At 34.4% G+C, this 17,275-nt stretch overlaps 1 protein-coding gene across 1 annotated transcript; it reads left to right on the plus strand.

Annotated features, from left to right (window-relative positions):
• The first annotated feature begins 530 nt into the window (after positions 1–530).
• Positions 531–7,106, plus strand: LOC145687225 (uncharacterized). The gene is made up of 3 exons (XM_081760695.1): positions 531–1,566; positions 5,107–6,619; positions 7,093–7,106. Exons 2-3 carry the CDS (start codon positions 5,362–5,364, stop codon positions 7,104–7,106), a joined length of 1,272 nt encoding a protein of 423 aa, XP_081616821.1. The 5' UTR covers positions 531–1,566; positions 5,107–5,361.
• Positions 7,107–17,275: the final 10,169 nt, after the last annotated feature.

A 17,275-nucleotide genomic window follows, 5' to 3' on the forward strand; every position in this document is an offset into this window, starting at 1 on the left:
GTCCATAAGTCTTTGCACAGTGGATTATTTTGGAAACAAACATGAGTAAAGCAAATCTGACTAGTGGAGGGCGGACTTGGGTAAAAGAACTACCGATTGATGCACGCATGGTGAATGACGGCCATCTTGGATCCAGTTTTTTTAATGGGAAGGAGAGCACATCAATTAACACTGTTTGTTGCAGGGGAATGCAGTCCCGTAAGCAGAAATGCATTATCATGTCCCGTTCAAAAGTTATGACGCCCCAAAGTTTCACCTACAGGATGTGCACCACATGTTTCTCGTCCATTGCAGCACACACCGGAGTCTCTTAATCCAGTCCTCCTGAACCCGTAATAACACCGCGGGGGTGATGCTATCACAGGCGTCCTGAACACGTCCCTGTAGGTGTGCAACATCCCGAATCTTAGTAGATGTCCCCGCGTATAGAAGGCCGAGTCAGCAAAAAATTATCTTGTTTTCCTAGAATTCGGTGTCATTTCCTGGAATTGGGAGGCAAGTTTCGACAAGCCTTTGGTTGCTATGTTCATAGCCTTTTACGGGTAGTACAGAAGCGCGTGGGAAAATTTTGGTTTATTTGAACCCCCGTTACCCCCTACTCCTCCTGGAAAGCCAAAGAGCATAAGTGATTTAGCCCCTTGATCCTATTCCCACGAGATGACTGTAGAATATGAACTGAAAACATGATATTCAAATGATCGAAGCTTCTCAGCAGATTGTATGAAATTGGTCTTAGTTGCTAAGGTAAATATTATATGTCATGATTTTTTTTAAAAGCGTGAGATGAGAAACATTATATGAGTCTCAGAACGAAACACATATCCATGCAAAATCGTGTTGCTTAGCCCCCCTTGGCCCTATTCCCACAAAGTGTCTGTAGAAGACGTGATAGTCAAATGATCAAAACTTCTCACGAAATTGACTTAGTTGCTAAGGTAAATATTGTATTTCACAATTTTTTTTAAAGACATGAGACATGAAACCAGATATAAGTCTCATAACGAAACACATACCTATACACTCCTTTCCCCCACACCTCCTGCGAATGGATTCCATTGATTGAGCAAATTCTAATAATGGAAACTTCTCATAGCATATCATATTGTTTAAAACGTAGGGTGTGAAGTGTGTTATATGAATGTTCACATGATGATATCTGCTATGCTAAGTAAATCGATATCACTTCCTGTTTAGTTGTTATGTTCATAGCCTTTGAGAACATCATGTTGCTAGAAACAAGATGAAACATGACTTTTAGGGTTACCATCAGCTATAGGTTCATGAAAAAACACGCCTTTTCTAGTCGCCTTGTATTGGTTAGCTAATTTGAATTCCCAAGCCCCGCCCCCCTCCCGCAAAGACTCTTGAACGTCTACCGGATCTTCATCAGAGTCCTTTCAGTTACCACGATTGAAACCTACCAATTGATTGTGTTTTCAGCTTAAACTGTAGTGAGTGTTTTGTGCTTTAAGTTCTTAGGATTAAATCCTATCAATTGATTGTGTTTTCAACCTAAAACTGAAGTGTATGTGTGTTTTGTGATACCGCTCGTTCTTATTAAAATAGGTAAGTAAAATATATATGTTCTTTCTTCATTTAGTTATAAAGGCAGTTGAAAGAACAAGTGTATTTATTCAAAGTTCCGTTCATGTTCTAACATTTAAAAAAAAACACACAGACACATATGTGAATGTCTGTTTTGTTAGTCTCTTTCTTCCTCTGTTTTGTTAGTACATTGAACTTCATCTTAAAATGGTTTAGTTTCAAGAACAACAGATAAGATACCATTGTCAAATGTTTTGATGATACGTACTACAACGAGATAACAAGACTGTCCTAGTTAAAAACACATAAGCGAACTTCTATGATGCTTCTAAGAAAAATGATAAGATGGAATTCTTGAATGTTTTCTGGTTCGCATTGCAATTGTCGCAAGAAGTGTCTGTAGACTTGGTATTTTAATTTTGATAATATGATGTATACGTCTGTCTTTCTGTTTGTAAATGAAATCTTTTAAACAATGAAGAGATTTACGTCCAACAATAAAGCCAACAAGGTCTGTCTGTCTTTCTATGTCGGCTATGCTAATGGAGGCGATGGTGATGAGTTGAGTTGATTTTAGTTCAGCGTCCCTTTCAACAGCAAGGCTATATGAGACGTGGACCTACTGATTATCGTGGAATCTGAACCACTAAGTTTTACGTCTTACAGTTATGACGGTTATGCTAATGCAGGCGGTGATGATGAGTTGTTGAGTTGAGTTGATTTTAGTTTAGCGTCCCTTTCAGCAGCGAGGCTATATGAGACGTGGACCTACTGATTAACGTGGAATCCGAAACACATGAGCTCCCGCCTGGACGGTGGTGATGAGAATTGAATGAATGAAATGTTGCATTAAATTCACGTACACGGTGTTTGTCCACCGAGTTTTTACGTCCTACGGTTACGTCTACAAGGCTAATGAAGGAGAGGTGATAATGAAAAAATGAATGAAATGATGTAATGAAGAAAGTGGAAGGAAACTGATGAACTCCGAAGGGAAATCCACGCATACGATGTTTGTCCACCACAATGTTCATAGGGCACGAACTGGGATCGAATCAGGGACCCAAGCACTTGAGGTGAACGCTCTACCACTGAGCCATCGTGCCCTCTGGAACGTAAAAATGAAATGATAAGGACGGTTTTCGGGGGACAGTCAATAGCATCTTTTCGTTAAGTTGTAAAGGAAGCAGGGAATTTGTGGTCGCTAAAATTAATGACAAGTATATAGAAAAAAAGACGTGATTTGAACACGGGACCTCATGCACCAGAGGTAAATACTCTACCACTGAGGCACTGAAGTTAATTTCATAATTTTCTAATGTTAATAAGAGTGAAATCTAACGTTAAATACACATACATAAGTCAACGAACTGAGAGAGTTTCTGTATCTGCAATGTCTACTTGCAAAGAGCAGAAAAATAAGATAACAGAACATGTTTTGTATTTCAATGTTGTTCTCCAGCTGTCACGTCAACATTATCTTAGGTCATGGTTTCAGACAACACGAAGCGAAGATATGTATGTGTGTATGTGTTTTAGGTAATATTAAAAGAGTGTTTGAGATCTAAAACTTGACAAAACTAGTGTTGCTTATTCATCTCGGATGACGTTACCTATGTACACATGATGTTGATTGATTTTTGAGTTTAACGTTCCGTTCAGCAGCGAGGCTATATGCACCACAAAGTTCACACGGCGAGAGTTAGGATTGAACCAGGGACCCCAATCACAGAAGGTGAACGCTTTACCACTGATCCACAGCACCCCCCCCCCCACGATTTCAACATGGGGCACAAATCTTCAAGTTAAAACAATTGTCTATTCTCAAATAAGAGAACATTTCTCCATTTCTTTAAGTTGATCTAGGAAGTTGAACTTTATACAGTTTTCTCCATATTATAGTCTAAGCTGTATGTGATATTACTTTAAAAGGACGAAAGTAGTTAAAATATTCCCTATTATTATCATCAATTTCTTTTAAAATGCTCAGAATCCCGTCATAGAATTCGTATACTAACTATGTACACAGGCGTGCATTAAGAAATTTTTTGTTGGGAGAGGTCCAAGCTTTGGGCGACGGGACTCAAACACTACAAGCCTCTGTGTAGTATTGAACGCGTATTATTTTGCACTCGAAAAGACAATAAGTACTTGTAAAATACTGTCATCTATATTGTCATAGCGTCCCTTTCAGCAGCGAGGCTATATGAGACGTGGACACTAAATCACCAAGGTCCTCTATCGCATCACAAGTGAACGCTTTACCATAGATTCACAGAGTCCCCTAGTACTTGTAAAAATACTTTCATCTATATTGTCATAGCGTCCCTTTCAGCAGCGAGGCTATATGAGACGTGAACACTAAATCACCAAGGTCCCCTATCGCATCACAAGTGAACGCTTTACCATTGATTCACCGAGTCCCCTTAGATCAAAGTACAGTACTCATGTAATAATATTATCTAACATAAAGTTCAGTTGTCGAGGGGCTCCCTGTGGGGGGTAATATTCATACACGTAAAATATTTTAAAATAAACAATATTAGTACCGATTCCATAGTTTTCGAAGGTGCTGTATTCAATAAAGACACTTTGAAAATAGTAACATGACATCTAAGTGGTAAAAAAAAGTGGTGAGCTCACGGGGTCTCCCTAGGGGGGGTAATATTCATACACATAAAATATTTTAAAATAAACAATATTAGTACCGATTCCATAGTTTTCGAAGGTGTTGTATTCAATAAAGACACTTTGAAAATAGTAACATGACATCTAAGGGGTAAAAAAAAGTGGTGAGCTCACGGGGGTGATATTCATACACGTAAAATAATTTAAAATAAACAGTATTAGTAACGATTCCATAGTTTTCGAAGGTGTTGTATTCAATAAAGACACTTTGAAATCAGTAACGTGACATCTAAGGGGTAAAAAGTGTTGAGCTCCCGGGGGTGATATTCATACACGTAAAATAAACAACATTAGTATCGATTCTATAGTTTTCGAAGGTGTTGTATTCAATAAAGTCACTTTGAAATCAGTAACATAACATCTAAGGGGTAAAAAGTTGTGGGCTCCCAGGGGTTGGTATTCTTACACGTAAAAAGGGGAGCATATGAATAAGACAAGTAAGACATAAGTAGAAACGGTTTTCCGGGGGAAAGTCAATAGCATCTTTTCGTTAAGTTGTAAAGAAGATAACATTGAATTTGTGGTCGCTAAAATTAATGACAGTATAAAAGAAAGACATGTAGAGAGGAGGAGGAGGAGGAAATATGGATTTCGCGTTCACTAAAATTAACGATAAAATTCTAAAACAGAATAAGTATAAAAGGCCGTGTAATCTACATATCTTCATTAGTCAATACATTTGAAAGAGATTGTGAGCATACATTTGTTTCACTCTTCATCCCGTGGAATAGGAAGAAAAGTTAAAAATATTTAAAAGGTATGATGAGAGATTATTTCATTGACATTATAAAGTTCTGGCTTATATAGTATATATTTATATATCTAATATATATTGATTTATAAGTAACAAAATTCATTTCTTTTTTATTTTAGGTTGCATACAAATAAAGATAAGTGTAATCCTTTTCCCTATTCCCGTTGATATTATTATTATTATTCCTTTTTAATTACTTATATATATCACATTTTACTTACTCGTATATTCTTTTAAACGCTTATATACCCTTTCAAAATATTTATATACATATATATATTCCATTTAAATAAGATTTATATATCCTATTATATACTATTACATATACCATTTACATATATTGCATTACGTATATATACATCTGAGGAAGAAAAATGGCAAAAGAGAGTACGCAAGATTTACTGAAGGAGATAACGGTCTTCATTAATGACATTGAAGAAGAAGAAGAAGAGGTAATGGACGTAAATAACGAAACGCAAGTTCTTTTAAGTGAAATAAATGCCATAATCGGGATAGAAGAAGAAGAAGAAGAAGAAGAAGAAGAAGAAGACGCAAAAGAAGAAATGGAAATAGATCATCATGAAAAAATGCAAGAAGAAGAAGACGGAGAAGAACAAATGAAAATAGAAGAAAGAATAGAAGAAGCAGCAACAGCAACAGCATCAGCAACAGAAGAAGAAGAAGAAGAAAGAGAAACTATTGAAATTCAAATTCCAGTAGAAAAAGAAGAAGAATATGATGAAGAAGAACTATTACAAATATTGAACAGTGCTAGCAATAGAGCGATAACAGAAGAAGCATCAGGCCGTATTAAAGAAATTATAAAGTGGTTACAAGAAGGAACAGAAGAAGACGTCGAAGAAAGGAGAAATGAAGAAGAGCTGCTAAATCTCACGTTTTCCCAAATAATAGGAGAGGATTACAATAAGGAAGAGATGAAGATAGAAGAAGAAGATGATAAGTTTTACACGAATGAACTAGAAAATTGGATTAACAATTTGTTTCCCGATCCCAGAAAAGAAGAAGAAGAAGTAATATATCCCTCAATTATGGAAATATTAGCAGAGGCTAGTGTAGAACACGAAGAAATGGAAGTCGATTTAGACGACATAGAAAAAAGAATGGACGAATTGCTAGTCGTATTTCAAGCACAACGAAATTCAAATATACAAGTAGGATTCGGAAATAACAACCGTAATGATGGACACAATAGATTTCATATAATAGAAGAACGAAGAAGACAATACAGAAGATACAATATGGAGGGTAGAATGCTACGATTCCGTCTAGCCCCCGTACGTGCAGATGAAAACCCTTTTACGGCAATTGAAGCAAGTCTACGGGCACTAATAGATTATTTACTACGTAATGTGGACCAGCATGATTACGTAGGAATAACAATCACAAACGAGAGAGAAGGACATCATCCATTTTGGTTGTCATTCAGAGAAGCAAGAAATCTCTCAGCAGAAGTTCTATGGACAAGCTATGAGAAAGTACTGCAAAGTAATGCGGCTTTTCTTATAAATGAAGATTGCATCGTTAATTTTCATCATGTACGTATGCCGAGAGGACAAGGTCCTTTGAAACAACATATTTTGAATACTGAAGAATATGTAAAGGCAAAACGTGGTATTATCACAATTAAGAATAAAGACACAAGATGTTTAGCACATGCAATCGTCGTTGCCATAGGACTGAAAAAATACAAGGGAAGAAATCAAACTGAATATAATAGATATGTAAAAACTCAAAGTAAATATATAATAGAAAAAGAAGCAGAAGAACTGTGTGAAGCTGCCGATGTAGATCTTAGTCATGGTGGTGGAATTCCTGAAATTCGTAAATTTCAGGAATATTTAAAGGATTATAAAATCACAGTGTATAGGGGCTTTTCAGGAAGTGATGTCATGTTTGAAGCACCACCAAGTGATAACGAGAGAACTGCTTTAAATTTACTGTTTATAGATAACCACTTCAACGTCATTGAAAGCTTGACATCATGTTTTAGCTGTAAATTTTATTGCGAAAGTTGTCATAAGAAATATGAAAAAAAGCATGAACATTTGAAACATTGTACAGCTGTATGTTTTCGTTGTCATCAGAAGCCACCATGTGATTTTAAAGAACCCCATATTACATGCATTGATTGTAATCGAGAATTTTATGGCCAGTCATGCTATGACTATCACAAGTCAGCGCCGTATCAAAATGGAAAGCCTTTATGTTCCATTGTGAAATGTTGTGCCCAGTGTTTGAAAATTTATGTAATGAAAGAAAAACGTTCTCACGTATGTGGAGAAACATATTGCAACATTTGCTATGCTATTGTACCACCCAATCATGAATGTTACATGAAAGTGAATGAAAGAAGAAAATCGAAAAAAGCCAATGAAAAAATCATCGTGGAGAGGAAATCTATGATTCTGTTTTATGATATTGAATGCACACAAGATACGAAAATAGAAGATGAGGACGCAAACATATATGAACACATACCTAATGTCTTGATTAGTCAACATGTATGTTACCAGTGTTATGAAGATAACAACATCAAGAATGATTGTGTCATTTGTGGAAAGCGAGAAAATATTTTTGACGGAGAAAATGTAATAGAAGATTTTCTAAAACATCTTCAACAACGTCGACCAAACATTAAATCAGTAACCTGTGTTGCCCATAACTCAAAGGGATATGACGCACATTTCATCATTAAGACCATGGTTGAGAAGATGAATTGGACTCCAGAAGTAATCATGAATGGAGCAAAAATTCTCTCTCTTAAAATAGGAAACGTAACCTTCATCGATTCACTAAGCTTTCTTCCTATGCCCTTAAGTAAATTAAGTGGTGCATTTGGGCTTCAATCGTGCAAAGGATATTTCCCACATTTCTTTAATCGACGGGAGAACCAAACCTATGAAGGGCCGCTTCCAGACATTAAATATTATGGAGCAGATACTATGAAAGTAGACGAAAGACGCAAGTTTCTCCAATGGTATACCGAACATCAAAACGACACCTTTAAAATGAAAGAAGAACTCATCAAGTATTGTGTACAGGATGTCGAGGTATTACGTCAAGCCTGTATTTCATTTATGAATACATTTGAATCTGAAACTAATGTCAATCCCTTACTTGAATGTATTACAATTGCCAGTGCATGTAATTTGGTATATCGTAGAAATTTCTTAAAGGAAAATACAATTGGTATCATACCAAAGAACGGATATCGATGGAGAGATGTACAATCAGTTGAAGCAGTACAATGGATAGCTTGGGAAGAAAAAACCAGAAACATCCAAATTACCAATGCTGCACGTAGTAAGGAAAAACGAATAGCATCAATGAAAGTAGATGGTGTATGGACAGATCCCAACACAGGAAAAATACACGTCTGGGAGTATGAAGGCGATTTCACACATGGTTGTATCTACTGATACCCTAACGACAGAGATAAACCCATCTATAACAATACTACAGATACCATGGAATTTCGATATGAAGCAACAAAGAAGAAAATCCAAAAATTAAAAGATTTTGGCTGTGAAGTGCATGAAATATGGGGTTGTGAATTTAAAAAACAATTGGCAGGAAATGAAGAGATGAAGAAGTATGTTAGTAATCATCCGTATACAAAGAAAACACCATTAAAACCTCGTGACGCTTTTTATGGAGGACGTGTGAATGCCATACGTTTGTATCATAAAGCACAAGAATCTGAAGGAGAGACCATAAAATACAAAGATGTTATTTCATTGTACCCATTTATCTCTAAGACTAAGAAGTTTCCAATTCGTCATCCTACTATCTACCTGCCTGGAGATTCAAATATTCCCACCATTGAAGAAGTAGAAGGATTAGTTAAGCTCAGTATTTTGCCTCCAAAACAACTGTTTCATCCTGTCCTCCCTTATAAATCAAATGATAGATTGATGTTTCCACTCTGCCGTACATGTTGTGATGAATTAAATCAAGCACCTTGTAATCACAACGATGAAGACCGAGTGCTACATGGAACATGGGTAGCAGATGAAGTAAGAAAGGCATTAGAAAAAGGATACAAAATAATAGATATTCATGAAATATGGGCATATGACGTTGTTCAATATGATGAAAAAACAAAAAGTGGTGGCTTATTTGCAGAATACATAAACACCTTCCTGAAAGCAAAAACAGAAGCAAGTGGATGGCCAGCATGGTGTGAAACAGATGAATTAAAGAAGAAGTACATTCAGCAATTTTATGAAAAGGAAGGAATACGTCTAGATGAGAACAAAATTAAACATAATCCAGCACTTAGAAGTTTAGCTAAATTAATGCTAAATTCATTTTGGGGAAAATTTGGTCAACGTGAGAACATGGGTCATGTCAGCATTATTAATGAACCCAAGGATTTATATGAGAAATTATCATCTCATGATATAGATGTTCATCAAATATTTCCAGTAAATGATGACATGTTATATGTATATTGGCAATACACCGATGACGTTCCTGTTTCATTACCAACAGTAAATGTTGTCATAGCCGCATACACAACAGCACAAGCAAGATTAGAATTGTACAAATATTTAGATCAACTACAAGAAAGAGTATTATATTTTGATACTGATTCCGTCATTTATACGCAAAAACCTGGTGAAAGTACAATTCCAACTGGTGACTTTTTAGGCGATTTAACAAATGAAGTCCTCGAATATGGTAAAGAAGCCTATATTTCAGAATATGTCTCGGCGGGCCCGAAGAATTACAGCTTACGTATTTTTGATCCCAGCACGAAGAAGGAGTTTCAAGTATGCAAGATACGAGGCTTTTCATTAAACTATGAATCTTCAAAACACCTAAATTTTGATGTAATGAAGAAAATGATAGTAGATAATGAAGAGGATGCAGAAGAAGAGGAAGAATCTCGTCCCACGGAAGTAAAAATTACCAATGAGAAAAAAATTTGCCGCAGGAAAGACCATACTATCGTCAGCATGCCCGAAACAAAAATTTATAAGATAAATTATATTAAACGACGTAGAATACCAAATTCATATGATACTCTTCCATATGGCTACACTACTTCCAACAAAAGAAGAAGAGAAATGTAATAAGGCCCTTTATAAATATACGTATGAAGAAAGAATGATCATACTCTTTAACATGGACACGACGTGGAAACATCCCTTTTCATGTATTGTTGCCGGACCAAGTGGATGTGGAAAAACTTCCTTTGTAATACGTTTCCTGTCCAATTTATCACGTATGGTTAATACATCGTTTCGTCATATTTATTGGTACTATGCAGAATGGCAAAATGCATACAGAGAAATTTCGACAAAAGTACAATTTATTGAAGGATTACCTCGAACAAAAGACTTTTTACCTGAAACTGGACCACATCTTATTATTATTGATGATCAAATGTGTGAAGTGAACCGCAATATAGTTGATTTCTTTACAAAGGGTTCTCATCATAGAAATCTTAGTGTACTATTTATTACACAAAACATATTTCATCAGGGAAAAGGAAGCAGAGATATGAGTTTGAATTGTTCTTATCTCGTATTATTTAAAAATCCAAGAGATAAATCACAAATTAAACATTTGAGTTATCAATTAACTCCTGAGAATCCAAAATTTCTTCAAGAAAGTTTCAACGACGCAACAAAGTTACCATATGGATATTTCTTTATTGATTTAAAACAGGATACGCCAGATGAACTTCGTTTTCAAACAAATATCTTTCCTGATGATATTTATCATTACGTTTATGTTCCATCGAAATAGAAGAAGATATGTTTATAATGATTGTTTTAAACTGTGTTTCTTCATTCTGACAATATGTCTCCAAGAGTAAAACACGGAGATCTTCTTCGTACGCTGAGCAAAGCAAATCCTAAACTACGTAAAGCTATACTGGCCAATGCAGACTCTTCAGTGATTCGAAGTATTTGTGAATGTTGTTATAATGTATTAAAAGGGAATGTACCTCTTACAAAGACACAGAAAGCAAGATTAAAGCGATACAAGAGGACGCTTCGATATCTTGTGAAGAAAGGAAACTCCATCCAAAAGAAGAAGAAGCATTTATTAGTACAGCAGCAGGGTGGATTCCTACCGGCATTATTAGCTCCTATTTTAACTGGTGCATTATCAAGTTTACTATTCCGTTAGTACAATGGAACACGCAAAGAAGATGATTTTAGTTCCACCTGAAGTTCTGAATCGTATACAAGCACCAACATCATCATCATCATCAGCCCTGGAGAAACGTGAATCTAATTTGGATCAAGAAATGCAAGAGATTTTACAGTTATCATCGCTTAGTGATGAAGAAAAGTGGAATCAGTATAACAATATTCTTCAAAAATATTTACACTTAATACGAAAACAAGAAGAACCTGTGACACTTTCAATTACGTCAACTAAATCAGAGAAGCCTGAAGTAGAAGAAGAAATATTATTATCTATACCCAAAATGTTTCGTAAAAGAGCTGAATTACTACTACATAGAATGAAACATGATGATAATATCACGTGGGATAATAAAGGAACTGTTTACATCAGAGGTGATAAACTAGAAGGATCTCACATTGTAGATTTAATTTCTGATGTGTCGCGACCCCGGAAACACACAAATCCACCGGGATGGGAGAAATTTTGTAATTATTTATCTTCTAATAACACACCTCAAGAACTTATTGGAAATCCAAAACGTTTGTCATATATTTTACGACGAACTAAAGCATCACCAACAGCATCATCGTCAAGGGAAAAAATACCTCTGAAATCGTTTGCAGAAGACGACGAAGAAGCAGAAGAAGAAGAAGAAGAAAAGGAAAAAGTAATATCTCCTATAAGGAAAAGGAAACGTGCCTGTAAACGTCCAGTATGGTCAAGGTGGAAACCGTAAACAAACAGTTAAGCAAGATTTACTACAACCCTTCACATCCTGCCTCGTTTTCAACTGTTAAAAAATTGTGGATAGCTACAAAGAAGAAAATTCCTATACATTGTATAAGAAGATGGTTACTGCAACAAACAACATATACGTTACACAAACCTGTACGTCGTCGTTTTAAAAGAGATTTCTATGTAGTGAATAACATTGATGATGAGTGGGAAAGTGATATTAATGATCTTCAATCTCTTCATAAATTTAATGATGGATATCGTTATATTCTGACAGTGATAGATGTGTTCAGTCGATATGCATGGGCTGTGCCATTAAAATCTAAAAGTACAAATGATGTCTTAAAAGCATTGCAAATTGTGTTCAAAGACAGAAAACCAATTACATTTCGAACAGATAAAGGAAGTGAGTTTACTAATAAAACAATACAGAAGTACTTAGTGGACAGCAAAATAAAACATATTACAACTAAAAATCCTGATATAAAAGCTAGTATTGTAGAACGTTTTAACAGAACTTTAAAAGAAAAAATGTGGAAGTATTTTACAAAGTATCAAACGTATAATTATTTAAATGTATTACCTCTTCTTGTGAAATCATACAATGAAGGTTATCATTCAAGCATAAAGATGTCACCTGCAAATGTTTCTCAAAATAACCTATTACAAGTATGGCATAATCAATATGATAATAAAATAAAGAAGACGAAGAAAAAGAATCCAAATTTCTCAAAACATCTTAAGATTGGTGATACAGTACGAATTAGTAAAACTAAACGTACATTTGATAAAGGATATATGCAAAATTGGACTTGGGAAATATTTAAAGTGAAGAAGATAATACCAAGAGATCCACCTGTTTATGAAATTGAAGATTTAAACAAGGAACCACTGGATGGATTATTTTACAGAGAGGAATTACAACCTGTGACGTTATCAAAGACATTTTACATAGATAAAATCATACGTACAAGAAGAAAAGGCAGCAGAAAAGAATATCTTGTTCATTGGAAAGGATATCCTTCTTCTTTCGATTCCTGGATACCTGCATCATCCGTAAAGAAGATCGAGAAGTACAATGGAACCTGATGGAGATTTTTACGTTACGCTTCCCAGTAATAGTTCTATGGAATATTTTCCTGACAACACCTTAACATCATACACTACGAAACTTCATCAAAGAATGGAATTCCATGAAAAGTGGGAAGTGGCTATTGTTGAAATTCATTATCCTCATTCAATATTAAATATTAATGACGAAAATAATAAAATTTTTTACAAACCTGCAAAAAGTGATGAATGGAAATTTATAACTATTCCTGTACGTTATTACACTGACATATCAGAATTGATAAAGATAATAAATACGTACAATAGATTCACAAATTTACATATTTCTTATACTCGTGAGAGTAATACCTGTTTTATACGACGTCTTCATAAAGACATAGATGTAGACGTTGCATTATCACCAAGTGTTAGTGCGATGTTGGGGTTTGATCCAAGCGTTGATTTAAAGGATATGCAACAAGGCCAAAGCATTCCAAATTTACGTTTAGGACTTCCATCTACAATGTATGTGTATTCAATTCAATCTGTATTTGTTGGAGATACAGTAGCACCATTATTACGTATCATAAATATGAATCCTGTGAATCATACATTTGGAAGTAGTGTTATAGAAATTTTTAATCCTCCACATTATGTGCCTATAGAGAAGATGCATTTTGAACACATCAAAATAGATATAAGAGATAGTACAGGCTCTCCACTGGCATTCACTTTCGGAACTGTATGCGTTAAACTACATTTTCGACCAGTGCGTCAACATCGACAAATATGAATAATCCATATTTACAATATTATCAAAAACAAGCTCTTTCTGGAACTGGAAACGTTTATGTTGGCTCCCCTTATCAAGTTGGACATGGTATTGGAAGTTTCCTTGGAGGATTATTTCGTTCTGTCATGCCACTAGTAAAACAAGGAGCTAAAACAGTAGGAAAGGAATTATTAAAATCTGGAGCAAACGTTATTACTGATGTCATCATCGACAATCAACCTATTAACGAATCCTTTCATCAACGAATGGGTGAAGCGAGATCCGTCTTGCAAGACAAAGCAAAAAATAAACTGAAATCTATGCTAGGATCTGGATATCAACGAAGGAAAAGAAGAATTACACATCATTCCATCTTTAACCCTTCACCATTACACATCATCAAGCGCAAGAAGAAGAAGAAGGGCAAGAGGAAACGTACACAGAAAACAAAGAAAAATCAGTCTTATAAGAAGAGGAAGTTATCACACGATATCTTTGATTAAATCATCACCATTATGGCTTTCTTACATCATCAATCCTGCGAGTGTGTAAAAAGTGAACTAGATATTTTTTCTACAAAACCAACGCAAACCAGTATATTGGATAATCATGTCGTTACATACAAACCAATCAGTTCACTAGCTGATAATGCTCCTATAGAGTTTGTCATCCCAGGAACAAGTGATGAATACATAGATCTACCACATACTCTTCTTTACATCGAAGCTCAAATCGTTAAGCCTGATGGATCGGCATTTGGTGAAAGTGATAAAGCTGTGGCTCCTATTAATGACTTTTTAAATTCTATGTTCAGTGAAGTGGAAGTGTATTTAAATAACAAACTGATTTCATTTCCATCTCATAATCATCCATATCGATCATACATTGAAAAACTGTTAAATTATGATGATTCTGCTAAAAATACTCATCTTCAATGTGCATTCTGGTTTCAAGATACTGCTGGACATATGGATGCAACATCTAGTGGTAATAAAGGATTTCAACAACGTTATGAATTAACAAAAAAAAGTGCAAAATTCGACATGCTTGGACATCTTCATTGTGATATTTTTAATCAAGATAAATTTTTAATCCAAGGAGTAGAATTACGTCTCAAGTTAATTCCTGCAAAGCCAAACTTTTGTCTCATCGCTAGTGATGCGTCTGTTGAGGCTAAAGTGAACATTTTAGACGCTGCTTTACATATTAAAAAGATTAATGTTAGTCCTACAATAAAACTAGCACATAACAAGCTTCTACAATCAACAACAGCCAAATATCCTCTCACAAGAGTGCAAATGAAGTCGTTCGTCATTCCAAAGGATCTTCAATCAAAAACAATAGATAATTTATTTATGGGAGTATTACCAACTCGAGTGATTGTGGCGTTTACACAAAATGATGCCTATACAGGAACAATAACTTCAAATCCATTTCATTTCAAACATTTTGACATCAATTTCTTCTCTCTATACATTGATGGAAAACCTGTACCTTCAAAACCATTACAACCAATTTTCGAAAACAACCTCTATGTTTCCTCATATCATACCTTATTCTGTGGATCAGGCATTCACTTTTCCAATCATGGCAACAATATTCCTCGCCTTGACTTTCCTCAAGGATACACTATCTTTGTTTTCGACATTACTCAAGATGGAGAAGCCAGCGCTGTGCAGCATTGGAATCTTATACGTCATGGGTGTGTTCGTCTGGAAGTTCATTTTACGAAGCCTCTACCAGCACCTATCTCCTGCATTGTGTATGGAGAATTCCAATCTCTCTTAGAAGTGGATCATCAGAGGAACATCATCATGGATTTTTAAAGGTACGTTATTTAAATATCATATCATATATGTACATGTCTGCATTTTTATACATGATGTCCTCTACACTAGATTTATTGAATGCTTTGCAAACAAATTCTTTATTTCACAATCATTTCGTTGGCGTATATGCAGCCAATGAATTACCAGCACATGTTCCACTACCTGCAGCTATCATCATAAATACAGATCCCTCGAACAAACTTGGCACACACTGGATTTCCGTATATATTCATACTGATGGCCGTGCCCACTACTTCGATACATTTGGATTTCCTCCATATGTAATGCATCATATTCAATTTCTACGTAGAAATTCCACTTCTTATACATTTAATAATAAACAAATTCAAAGTGTAAAATCATCCTTATGTGGGCATTATTCATATCTTTTCCTATGCTTCAAAGCTAAAGGAAAGTCCTTAAATGAATTTCATTACACTTTCTCATCAACTCCAGAAAAAAATGATCGTCGTTTGCTGTATTTACTTTTACAGGTAATCATGTCTTCATTCTTCTTCTTCTTCGTTTGTTTTGATTACTTTCTTTTTTTCATATTATTGCAGGTAGCCATTTCTTCTTCTTCTTTATTATTATAATGTGTTTGTATGTATTATTATTTGTTCATGATTATAGATAAAATAAATTTTAAGTTTGTTTTTTCAATTTTTTTTCATTTCAGAGAGTAAAAGATCGTCATCGTGTGTATGGACATCATCTTCAATGTTCAGATTGACTTGTATCTACGTTTCATCATCAACATCAACAGCAGTAGTATCATCAGTGAACAGTATATGGCAGTTGTAAAGTTATCATCACAGGAACAATGGAAAGAAAATCTAACGTTCTTTTAAAATGTACTATACTTACCGTCGTTTTAATTGTGTAAATAGTTTCATCAGCAATAAACAATTTGTATTATTTTTTCTCTTTGAAAACAAATGTTTTATTTCTTATTTTCTCCGTTTCCTAATAAATAAATATGTTTTATGATCAGTTATGTAATTAAATACACATATCATAAAACATGTTTTTAAGTCATTGAATTAAAGAATTTCTTAGTGATTTAAAAAAAAAAAGATTCTAAAACTGATTTTTAATTCAATGATGTAATCATATAACTACATAATAATAATAATGAATTCAAATACTTAATCAGTTATTCTTTCGTAAATTAAATCAAGTATGTGAATTCAATATTATTATTATTATTATGATAGGACTTTTGTTTTTTAAAATTTTAATATTAATTATTTGAGTTCCTTTTTTAAAAATTAAAAAAAGTCTTATCATACTTAAGACAAAGTTGTATAATAATAATAATTTCAAATACTAATTTTTATTTTAACATTCATTTCAAGAATTTGAATTCATTATGATTATTATTATTATTATTATACGTATCACTTATAATATACGAGGAAAAAATATGTTAGGATTTTTTTCTTATAAAAAATTTTAAAATCCTAACATATTGAGGTGTATGAAACGAACACAAAACACACACACAAATAAAACATTTCACTTTCCACTATATATATATTTTTATTACATTTGATATTACGTTGTTTCGTATACATGAAAAACAAATCAATTTCTCCTTCTTTATGAAGAGTCGTTCACTTCATTGATACCCTCCAAAGGTTGAGTTTCGGTTTCCCCCCACCATGGCTGTATCGATACACTATCAAATAAATCAGCCATTATTGAATCTATGAGTTTTTGTTTGCAAAATAC

The sequence above is a fragment of the Thermobia domestica genome, chromosome 6 (assembly GCF_964235325.1).
Source record: "Thermobia domestica chromosome 6, izTheDome1.hap1.1, whole genome shotgun sequence".
In the NCBI taxonomy this organism is placed as follows: Eukaryota; Metazoa; Arthropoda; class Insecta; order Zygentoma; family Lepismatidae; genus Thermobia; species Thermobia domestica.

Coding starts and splice junctions, on each gene's coding strand:
- LOC145687225 (XM_081760695.1), top strand. CDS start 5,362: ATGGCAAAAGAGAGTACGCAAGATTTACTGAAGGAGATAACGGTCTTC.